Source organism: Syngnathus scovelli, chromosome 6 (genome assembly GCF_024217435.2).
Source record: "Syngnathus scovelli strain Florida chromosome 6, RoL_Ssco_1.2, whole genome shotgun sequence".
Taxonomy (NCBI): domain Eukaryota; kingdom Metazoa; phylum Chordata; class Actinopteri; order Syngnathiformes; family Syngnathidae; genus Syngnathus; species Syngnathus scovelli.
The window spans coordinates 1,885,541-1,897,802 of record NC_090852.1 but is presented as its reverse complement, the minus strand read 5'-3'; the positions used below and the strand labels follow the sequence as shown (position 1 = coordinate 1,897,802).

Here is a 12,262-nt window from a genome sequence, read left to right as displayed (position 1 = left end):
TCTGTGACGTATTCAGCCTGTTCACAGCCAATCTGTTCCAAAATACCGTTAAATCACTTCTGAGTTTTTTCAAGGCGAATTGTAGTACTGAAAATTTTTTAATACAGTCCTATCGTATAAGTGCTAATGTTACTGTTTATTACGCTATCGTTTTCAGGCGCTACGCTGTCGCCATCTCTTGGTCAGTCTGAGAAATGCTGTCTATGACCATTCCGGTAGCTGTATTATTATTATTATTATTATTATTATTATTATTATTATTATTATTATTATTATTATTGTAATATACCTATTATTAGACTTTTCCTTACTCGTTTCAGGGAGCAAAAAAGAAAATCAACCATTCTGTGTTTCAATTCTGGGGATTTAATTTTCGTTTTTCTTTTTTTTAAATATCTCTTTCCAAACGTAATACATTTTCACAAGGGACACGGACCATTTACAAGGGCATTTTCTGTTTCACCCGTTTCATTTTGAAAAGTAATAATAATAAAAATAATCATGATTTATCCCGCCTACCGTCCTCAGTGACCAATCACGAAAAAGATTGTCGTCATCTGACAAATGACTGGCTAGTATTTGTGTCATCTTCCGCATTGTCCGGAAGTATGTGTCTTATTTAGTCACTGTGAGGCAAACGTTGTTCCATCAATATTATCTGAGTCGTCTCAGGCGCTTTCTTGTCTCTTTTACGAACGAGGCGGCTTCAGGTAAGGAAGTTAATTCTGTTGTTGTATTTTGAATCCAGCCAGTGAATAAAAAACGGTGTGGTGGTAATTGGAGCAGGAGGTCTCATCTTAAGTGCTTACGTGTTGTAATTTTTGTATTAGCTATATTTCTGTATTTTATATAGCATATTTGTCGAACTCATATTTAAATGTTTTTAAAAGTCAAGAAAAAAAAGCACCATTTTTAAAAGAGCAATTGATACTATCACAAATACCTCAACCAGATGGTTGAAGAAGTGAGCGAAAAAAAATACCCAACAAAAAACATCAATGTGTGTCCTAAAAATTGTTTTTTTCCCCCCACTTCTTATCCAAAAATATTGACATATGATTATGCTACGGGGCAGATTTCCTAGCACTGTTGTAGAAATTATCATTACTAAATACAAACGTTGCCCGAGTGTTGTGTGCATGTGTAGGAGTGTTAATTATTGTGGGACATCATTATCATGATCAATGTTTGAAAATGAATATTATTAATTACTTATAATTACCCTATGTATTATTCAAGGGAATTTGAGCATATTTGTTATATCAAATGTGTATCAAATTTGTAGTACTTTGCATGAATCACACAAGATGTAGCTATCACTTTCATTAAAGCTGGTGACCCCTAACCCAGACAAAGCAGCATTTCCATTATCAAAGACCACCTCATCAATAGCTACGGAATAGCTATAGACAAAATTTCTTTAATCCTATCAGTTGGGATCAAAATTATGATTGTATGCATTGTTTTCATGGACACTAAAAACCTTGATCTGATTCGGACTTGCATGTTCATGCATTATACATGAGATCGGAGCAAATTATTTTGACATGCGCATATCGACCAAATATATTGAAAATACTAGTAGGAGAAACAGAAGCCGTAGCACTTCACACACAATGTTCCAGACCAGTTCAGTCTTTCACCAGCCATGTCTTTTGCTCGGTTTGCTTCAAAATAGCCTCCAGGAATAACAAACACGTATACTGACGTCACGGACATGCGTGGTAAACACGGTTTGTTACCGTCCGTCCGTCCGTCCGTCCGTCCATCCATCAGCTGTACCGGTTGTCCCCACGGGGGTCGCGGGCATGCTGGAGCCTATCCCAGCAATCAATGGGCAGCAGGCGGAACTGGTTGCCAGCCAATCGCAGGGGCAATTTGGAGTGCTCAATCGACCTACCAAGCATGCTTTTGGGATGTGGGAGTAAACCGGAGTTCCCGGGGAAAACCCACACAGGCACGAGGAGAACATGCAAACTCTACACAGGGAGGACTAAAGGTAGACTTCAAACTGCAACCTCTGAACTGTGAGGCAGATGTGCTAGCCAGTGTGCCACCGTGCCGCCAGTTTGTTACAAAATTTCAGAATAAGTGTTGTCGTGCAAGCCGATCGGATTATCAATCACACAAGTTCCGAATAAAATCTTGATCAGAATGGGGGCTTGATTGTGTCAGAAGATCCAAACTCAGGTGTGTACAAGAAGCATTTTTTATTCCAATCAGGTGTTTAATCCAAATAAACGAGTCCATCTAAACGTAGCTAATGAGAGACTGCTCATAAATAATAAACCAATACCAACAATCTGTGAAAAGCCAATAAAAAGCCTCAGACGGTGCTCCCCCACAGAGGTCTCGTTTCATCCTAAATAGTCGGTAGGCACAGCTAAAGCAGTGGCTGGGCTTGCTCAGGAACCTGAGCAACATAGGACTATGGGAACGGTGTGCTTTTCCTACCAACATCAAGCCTTGTTCTTATGGAAATGATGCTCAACTACGTAGTTCATAGATCAGCTGACCTGAAGAAAGGGATTGAAAAAGCCAAAGCGGATGGTGAGGGAAAACGGGTAAACACTCAGAACAGGGAGGGAGTGGAATCCAGTTTTGGCAGTTAAAGCAGCAAAGAAATCATATAAGGCAGTCCTTTTGTTCACACAATTAAACCTTTTTAGATATTACCTGCGGACAGTTTCGATTGTCTCCAGTCTTCCTCAGATGCGTCATCTGACGTGAACTGCCTTATATAATTTATGGAGACATGAAGAATCTTATCACAATAGCAAAGAAATCATTTGAGGGCAGATGTGCTTACAAGTAATGTAATGAGATTCACTACTTGTTTATCCAAACCCTTACTCTTCCTCGCTCATCTTTTTGAGTAATCTCGATAGAATCTGGTTAAATAATGTAACATCTAAACAGAGGAACGAGGACAAATGAGTTTGTAAATAGTGGAATGAAATTCACCTAAAATGTTTGTCTACCCAGGAATGCCACAAATGTGACGTACCATGGGCAACACTGAGTGTGTGGTGGTGCAGAAGCGACTGTCCCGCTTCCGTCCCGAAGATCGGCCAGTGATTGAAGGAGTGTTTGATCGCCTTGCTGTGATTCCTGAAAAAGCCCAAAAGAAAACACAAGCAGGAAACACACTGACCTTTGAGATGCTGCAGGTAGTATTATACATGAGAAACAGATAAACACATTTTGTTGATCTTTATAGCTATTTACCAAAACTAAATGTTTTTCTAAGGCCAAGTCATCTTAGTATTGCATTAATAATAATAATTAAAACATGTATATTCCACATGCAATATCTGATCATTCTGTGTTCCCAGGCTTCCATGTGCATGCTGGCATCAGAATCAATGATAAGGAGGTCATACCAATGCATGTGTAGTATTGACTTTGGAACCACAGCAGCTGGCAAAGTCAGTACGTCCCCCACTTCAGGAGTGTGTCGCGAGCAATTAGTCATCTTCCTTGCAGACACCCTACAGGGTACTGCAGAAGAACGGGCTCCACTTGTTATGGCTATGTGCCGGAACAGAGCGTGCCCTAAGGTTGTCACCTCTGAGCAACTAACAGAGGTGAGGGAAAAAAATAGAAATAGAATTGTTTTCATATTCATCTTAGATATGTTGTCTTTTCATAGTTCTTACAGGACCTGATCTCTGCCATCATTAATATTCTAGTCTATAAAGGACTCCTTCAAGGGTGGAAACCAGACAAAATGGGTGATGGCTCTCAGTGTGTTAAACTCTTGGCAGAGCAGATGTGTTCAGAACTGAAACCTACAGGTAGGTTATTCTTGTCATTTTTAATTAAGGACACAATGGAGGCACTGCGGGAGTGTTAGGATGCAACACGTTATATATTATTTTTTTTAATTCAAAATGAATATTATTAGTATTAAAAACCAAGCAGTAACAGCTGCAATGTCCCTATTATTTCGGTAGAAATCCTTATCAGGGTTCCCGTAGGGTTGTACCATCTAAGAATAATTGTAATTGCAATAACAATTGGAAAAACATGTTTTGAGTTTTTGAAATACAATATGATGGGGCAGTGCATCAAATTTTGCATTTTATTTTTCCTTCGCCGCACAAGTGCCAATGCCTAATAACTCCGATGGCTTATGGCCCAAAAAATCTAAAACTTCACATGTATATAATTAGTTGCGACCTGAAGACATCTACAGTGATCCCAAATTTTTCGCAGGAGATGCGTTCCAGAACCTACCGTGAAAAACAAAACTCCACTAAGTAGAAACGATATATGTATTATTCAGAAATTTAAACATAACCAAGATGGTGGCGCGCTCAGACGCTGCGGCTCACGGCTCTCCCCTTCAGTGTTTGTTTTTGCGTTTTCTATGTGTCTATTTGTGGACTTTTTGTATTTTTGCTTTGGCGGCACACCACTACAGCCCACAGGACCTTGTAGACATTGGCTATCGACATAAGACCGCAGTCTCAAGGGAATTTCAATACAACCAAAACATCCCGGACGAACTAGCAAGACCGCCGGACTCTCCGTGAATTGTTGTCGGGACTAGAAAGCGCCGCAGGCGGAGGAGGGAGAGGAAGCAGAAGCGAGGCCGCAGGTCCGGCCTCCTGCTAAGGCTAAAGAACCAACGGCACAAGCCACCCCTCCTGAGCCTGTATCTCACCAACGCTAGATCCCTCACCCACAAGATGTAAGATCTGGAACTACAACTTGCGGGAAATTGCTATGTTCGTGACTGCTGCGCCCTCATTATCACGGAGACCTGGCTGAATCTGAAGATCCCCGATGCTAGCGTGCAGCTAGCAGGTCGTTCGCTACACCACTGGGATCGGACTGTGGACTCCCGCAAAAAAAGAGGTGGGGGGCTCTGTATCTACGTGCATGAGGACTGGTGCAACAACAGCAGCATCATAGCGAGGCACTGCTCCACCAATATTGAGTACATGTCTGTTAGATGTCGGCCCTTTTTTCTACCGAGAGAGGTAACAGTGTTACCACTGTTTACATCCCGCCGAATGCTAACGCTAGCGCGGCGCTCTCTCTCCTGCTGAACACCATCAATGAACAGCAGCGGGCCCACCCTGATGGTGTTCACATAATAGCAGGAGACTTTAATAGGAACAATCTGAAGACTACTCCCACAGTTTCACCAGCACGTTAAGTGCCCAACAAGAGGGGAAAGGACTTTGGACCACGTGTACTCCAACAGCAAGCATGGGTACAGAGCCATGCCCCTCCCCCACCTTGGACAGTCAGACCATCTCTCCTTGCTACTCATCCCCGCATACACTCCTCCCAGACGCAGATCCAGGCCCACCATAAGGACTGTAACAACTTGGCCTGGAAGTGCACTCTGTCAACTCCAGGACTGCCTTCAAAACACCGACTGGGAACTATTTCACCACCAAGACCTGGCCATGTTCACGGAGTCAGTCCTGGACTACATCAAATTCTGCATGGGAACCGTATGTGTGGACAAAACCATTCGGGTCTTTCCTAACCAGAAACCCCGGATGACCAGCCAGGTCCGCTCACTCCTCAGGGCCCGTGACTCTGCCTTCAGGTCAGGCGACAGAGCCCTTTACAGCTCAACTCGGGCTGACCTGAAGAAAGGGATTGAAAAAGCCAAAGCGGAGTACATGAGGAAGATGGAGTCCCACCTCGCCAGCAACAGACCACGAGAGGTGTGGCAGGGCATCCAGACCATCACCAACTTCAGGGGCTGTGAGGTGACGTCAGGCCCAAGTGAGTCGCTGCCAGAGGAGCTCAACTGCTTCTTTGCCTGCTTTGAATCACCACAGCCTTACTCACCTGCTGTAGCCCTCCCCCCACCCCCATCCACACCAGATGACAGCACCCCTCCACTCACTGTAAAGGAGCAGGAGGTGAGGCGTGTGCTCCAGGCAGTAAACCCCAGGAAGGTTCCTCGTCCAGCTGGAGTACCTGGCAAAGTGCTCAGAGCCTGAGCCCACCAGCTGTCCCCGATTTTCTGCAGGATCTTTAACCTCTCGCTGGCACAAGCAGTCATTCCTACCTGCCTGAAGTCAGCCACAATTATGCCCATACCAAAAAATTCACCCCCAACCAGCCTCAACGACTACCGCCCTGTTGCCCCCACCCCAGTAATAATGAAGTGCTTCGAAAGACTGGTTCTCCAACACATCAAGGACTACTTCCCCCCCCCCCCCCCAAACTCGACCCCCATCAGTTCGCATACCGGGCGAACAGATCCACGGAGGACGGCATCACCATAGCTCTGCATGCTGTGTTGAGACACCTGGAACAGCAGCAGAGCTATGCGAGAATGCTCTTTGTGGACTACAGCTCGGCTTTCATTACAATCATCCCAAACGTTGTGGTCACAAAGCTGGACACTCTGGGCCTCCCCCCTCTCACTTGCACCTGGATCAAAGACTTCTTCACCAACAGGCCCCAGACGGTGAGACTTGGCCCCCACCTTTCCTCTACACGCACACTGAGCACTGGTTCACCACAAGGCTGCGTGCTGAGCCCTCTCCTCTACTGTCTTTATACCCATGACTGCAGTCCGGCCCACAGTGGTCAGGCTGATCTCGAATGGTGACGAGATAGCCTATAGGGAGGAGGTCCAGAACCTCACAAACTGGTGCCCTGCAAATAACCTGGCTCTGAACACCAAAAAAACAAAGGAGATCATCGTGGACTTCAGAAAGAAAAAAGGAGACCCCCCCCCCTCATGCTTCAACAGCGAGATTGTGGAGAGGGGACATCAGATTCCTGGGAGTCCAGATCTCTGATGACCTCTCCTGGACACGCAACACCTCAGCTGTCATCAAGAAGGCTCAGCAGCGTCTAGACTTCTTAAGAGTCCTCAGGAAGAGCAGTATGGATCGGAAGCTTCTGCTCGCCTTCTACCATTCCTCCATTGAGAGCATGCTGACGTACTGCCTCACCACCTGTTACGGGAGCTGCACTGCTGCAGATAGAGGGAGGCTACAGAGGACAGTCAAAGCAGCGCAAAGGATCATCGGCTGCCCTCTCCCCTCCCTGACGGCATATACAACACCCGGTGCGTCAGGAGAGCTCACAACATCATCAAAGACAACACACATCCCGCCTCCCAGCTGTTTGAACTGCTTCCATCTGGGAGGCACTACAGAGGCATTCGAACAAGGACTACCAGACTGAAAAACAGTTTCTTCCCAACAGCCATCACCGCTCTGAACTCTGAGAGAAAACAACACCAGTTATAATACAACACCGACACTCCTTTAAAAACTACGTGCAATAACTATTTACTATTTATTATTTACTTTCTGTACAAACCTCATTGATGTTAATACATATACCCACATTGAACATACCGTATTTTCCGGACTATAAGTCGCTCCGGAGTATAAGTCGCACCAGCCATAAAATGCCCCAAAAAGTGAAAAAAAACATATATAGGTCGCTCCGGAGTATAAGTCGCATTTTGGGGGCAATTTATTCGACAAAATCCCACACTAAAAACAGTCATGAACGAGCAACAACAGGCTAAACGATAGCAACAACAGGCTAAACGATAGGTATGCTAACGTGACAAACACAAACAAAGAGCTGAGAACGGGCCTGACGTAACATATAGAGTGATTAAGGACAGCTATTACATGAATAACATGTTTATAAAACCATCAGTGTCACTCCAATTCATTAAATAGCAACAACAGGCTAAACGATAGGTATGCTAACGTGACAAACTCAAACAAAGAGCTGAGAACGGGCCTGACGTAACATATAGAGTGATTAAGGACAACTATACATGAATAACATGTTTATAAAACCATCGGTGTCACTCCAATTCATTAAATAGCAACAACAGGCTAAACGATAGGTATGCTAACGTGACAAACACAAACAAAGAGCTGAGAACGGGCCTGACGTAACATATAGAGTGATTAAGGACAACTATTACATGAATAACATGTTTATAAAACCATCGGTGTCACTCCAATTCATTAAATCCATCGATCGTTCTTTGTCAACAATGGGTGTGCACGGCTGAGGGCGCTTGCGCTTCAAAATATTCCACAGGCTCATATAACGATAGATAAACTATATTTTAAATAACTATAATACAAGCCAATAATATTATCAAACCATCCGTGCACTTTAATTCCATTAAATCCATCGATCAAATTCCTCGTCCTTTGTCAACATCGCCGCGCGTGCGCCCTGACGTCAGCCTCGTCTTTATTCCACAGATCTACTATATAACTATATTCTAGCGTTAACAAAGTACAAGGATAGACGTAGGTTTGGTAAACGGCTCTTTATTAAACAAAACAAACTTCCAAGCGTGTGGCGGCGTGGACTTCCAGACAGACCGGGCGTGCGTAATGGCCATGTCCGAGCCCCGCGCACCGTTCGCGGACAGCCACTCGGCCGAGCGTCGGCCCCCGACTCAGTAGAGACCGGGCGTGCGTAAAAGCCATAATAGTTTTTCAAACCTTCTATGTCACTCCAAATCCTTAATTCCTTCAAACTCTTTGTCCTCCGTGTCACTTAGAAATGATCACCGCTAATGATGGTAGTCCTTGTGTGGGCACGTTTGTATGTAAACAACCGGCGCGCCGCGCTACTGACGTCACTTGAAATAGTAATCCATTGGTACATCACGGTTCTCCAAACTTTCTTTCTGCTGCTCGATTACTGTTTTCAGCTGCATATTTTACAACTTGAAGTTTGTAACCTGCAAAATATGAGTTTCTTTTTGGTGCCATTTTTCTTAAGCCCACCCAGTTGATGAGTCACGGCCAACGGTAAAATTTAGAGCGCCCTCATCCAGTTTCGTCTGAAAATATAATTTTTTTTGGTTGTTTTATCAAAGTCAAAGTCTGCTTTATCATCGATATATTTTTTTATATACTAAGACACACAAAGAGATTGAAATTACATTTCCACTATCCCTCGGTGAGATAGTACACATATGCATACAAGCAACACAAAAAAAACCAAGAAGGCACTAACAATGAATAAATAAGAGTATTGAATAAATGATAAATAAACAAATAATAATAAATAATAATAATAAATATAAGAGGAGCAAAAATGGAGCAAGTGTACATACAGCAGACAGTGGACTTGGATATGGTGCTTTAAAGTGTTAATTGCTTTATTTGATGTTTTCTCTATTTTTTATGTTTTGAATATGTTCAAAGAAATAAAAGCATGTGAAGTGATCAACTATACTAAAAATAACATGGGAAGTGGTCAACTATACTTGTAAGTGATGTCTTAATGATCAAGTAAAAATTTGTGAAAAAAAAACATATATAAGTCGCTCCTGAGTATAAGTCGCCCCCCCACCCAAACTATGAAAAAAACCGCGACTTATAGTCCGGAAATTACGGTACTATAAATAAGATTTTTTAACCTTCATTCTTAGACTAATATCTATACTGTAATTAAGATCTTTCACTTTTATTCTCAGACTTCCTTTTATACTTTTTTAAATTTTATATGTTTGCACTAGGAAGGGAGCAGCTATCCGAATTTCGTTGTACAACTAAGTTGTAAAATGACAATAAAGGGGATTGTATTGTATTGTATTGTATTCTATTCTATAATTGTATTGACATTTCCAACCCGTATTGTTTCTTATTGTTCGCTAGAGAGCACAGATATATTGCAAGTCAATTAGAAGAGTGGTTTTCTTTGCCAAGCAATGTAATGTGTTAACCTTCAGAATTATATGACCAGGGGGACATCATGCAGAGCAAAACCATAGTAAGTCACGGTTGTGCATGAATCTCCTGTTGCATTGTGGTTAATTACACAATATTAAAGCTTTTTAAACCCTCCCCAATACTTCTACGTTATATAAACCTTTCCCATTTCCTTAAAGCTTACATATCACGTTTTAAATTCTTCTGTTTTATGTTTTACTCATTCAGTTATGGTCTATATATCCTGTAAAGTGGAACAGCGATGCTGAATTACTCTTTTTGATAGCATCACAGGTCCCTCTTTTATTCTTATTCTGAAGTGCAGCTCAGAGCAAGGTGTTTTAGTGCGGTCTTTTTAAATGCAAATGAGATACTTCACACCCCACTTCCTCCAGGCTGCAAGATGTGCGCCTCCCTTTCCAGTCGGACATATTTGTACAAACCAGATTTGGTTGAAGTTGCGAATTTGTGTAAAATGTAAATAAAAACAAAATACAACAATTTGAAAATCCTTCTCAACCCATATTCAATCGAATACACTACAAAGACAACGTATTTAATGTTCAAACTGATAAACGTAATTGTTTTTTGCCAAATAATGATTACCTTAGAATTTCATGGCAATACGTCCAGTAGAAGTTGGGAAAGGTGGCAAAAAATACTGAGAAAGCTGAGAAAAGCTCATCAAACACCTATTTGGAACTTCCCACATGTGATCAGGCTAATTGGGAACAGGTGGGTACCATTATTGGGTATAAAAGGAGCCTCCCCAAACATGCTCAGTCATTCACAAGCAAGGATGGGGCGAGGTTCACCACTTTGTGACTTTTTTTTCACCACTGCGTGAGAAAATAGTTGAACAGTTTAAGAAGAACATTTCTCAAAGCAAAATTGCAAGGAATTTAGGGATTTCAACATCTACGGTCCATAATATCATCAAAAGGTTCAGAGAATCTTGTGAAATCACTGCACGTAAGCGCCACAGCCGGAAACCAAGACTGAATGACCGTGACTTTCAATCCCTCAGACGGCACTGCCTTAAAAACCGACACGAGTGTGTAAAGGAGGGGTGTCACTCATTTTTTTCACGGGCCGCATTGTAGTCATAGCTTCTTTCAGAGGGCCATTATGACTGTCACCCCAAATCAATGTATGTGCACCTCATATTATATGCAGTAAAAGCTACAAAACAAACTGACAAATAACTCGTTTTCAAATCAGACGAGTAAAAACTGGCCAAATTAAAAAAAAAGATATCAATAAAAGTGAAGACAATTTGCAATTTTAGTATTGACACACGAATTTGATGCACAATTTGTCTTTGGGGACCACACAAAATGAATTGGCAGGCCGTATCTGGCCGCCGGGACTTGAGTTTGACACCAGTGAATTAAACTCTAGTTTTGAAACCCTAACTCTACTATGAACACTCGTTTAAAACACTAGCCCGAGCTTTAAACCCTACTTTGAAGCCCTAACCCTAGCTTTAACCCTACTTTGAAACCCTAACTCTAGTATAAAACCCTGCTTTGAAATTCTAACCCTAGTTTGAAACCCTAGGTTGAAATCCTAAACATAGCTTTAAAGGGCTAGGGACATCCCTTTTTTTTTCAATTAGAACGGAATTTGATAGAATGTATAAAGTGAACGCATTTGCCGCATTGGAAATTAAAAATGGACACCGATTACTAAGAATAAAGCTGAAATGAAATGCCAGTTTATCGATCGGGTCCCTCACGAAGCCAAACTGGCGGCGCCATTACTGTGACGTCACAAGTTGTACATCTGGATGTCAACAAACCCAAACAACATGGCAGATGATAGCGACAGCTCCATTTCTAGCGGCAATATTAGCATCATTTTATCCGATTCAGAAACCTCTTTTGACGCAGAATATGATGAATCTAGCAGTTCACTTGGGCTGAGCTGAGCACATTTTCTGAATTGTGCCCCTCCCGTCACTCTGGTTAGGTTGGCATAGTAAAAAGTGCTCTTGGGGGCTTTAGAGTGCCGAGTTGATCTCGGCACATGAAGACATGACCACCTGCAACGTTTGGTTTAGGTTTTATAAGCATTTTTAATTTTATTACTTAAATCGCATTTTTTCGTCGGGCTGAATTGTTTTTTCTGAATTGTGCCCCTCCCGTCACGCTTCGACATACTTTTCAAAGTCAAAGTCTCAAAGTCTCCTTTATTGTCAATTCCTCCACATGTCAAGACACACAAAGAGATCGAAATTACGTTTCTCACTATCCCAGGGTGACAAGACAGCGTTCACAACGCACATACAAGTAAACAACACAGGAAAAATAAAACAAGAAGATGAACAATAAGAGTGATAGCACGCTAGCCGCTCCCGATGCACAGCAGAGTCCGGAAAGATAAGACAGAGTTCACAACGCACATACAAGTAAACAACACAGGAAAAATCAAACAAGAAGATGAACAATAAGAGTGATAGCACGCTAGCCGCTCCCGATGCACAGCAGAGTCCGGAAAGATAAGACAGAGTTCACAACGCACATACAAGTAAACAACACAGGAAAATTAAAACAAGAAGATGAACAATA

General features: G+C 42.4%; 2 protein-coding genes across 5 annotated transcripts in view; both read left to right on the top strand.

The window, feature by feature from the left end:
* Positions 1-12,262, top strand: part of LOC137839501 (uncharacterized) — a 130,982-nt gene that overhangs the window by 48,758 nt on the left and 69,962 nt on the right. The gene's annotated exons all lie outside the window — the stretch shown is intronic.
* Positions 577-12,262, top strand: part of meak7 (MTOR associated protein, eak-7 homolog) — a 73,355-nt gene continuing 61,669 nt past the window's right edge. For all 4 annotated transcript variants that reach the window (XR_007482139.2, XM_049723062.2, XM_049723065.2 and 1 more), the window contains exons 1-4: positions 577-710; positions 2,986-3,170; positions 3,336-3,587; positions 3,653-3,797. Coding sequence is in view for 3 of the 4 variants with exons in the window: in XM_049723062.2 (XP_049579019.1) it covers positions 3,009-3,170; positions 3,336-3,587; positions 3,653-3,797 (559 nt within the window). In the remaining variant the exon portion in view is untranslated. The remainder of the gene's footprint in view (positions 711-2,985; positions 3,171-3,335; positions 3,588-3,652; positions 3,798-12,262) is intronic.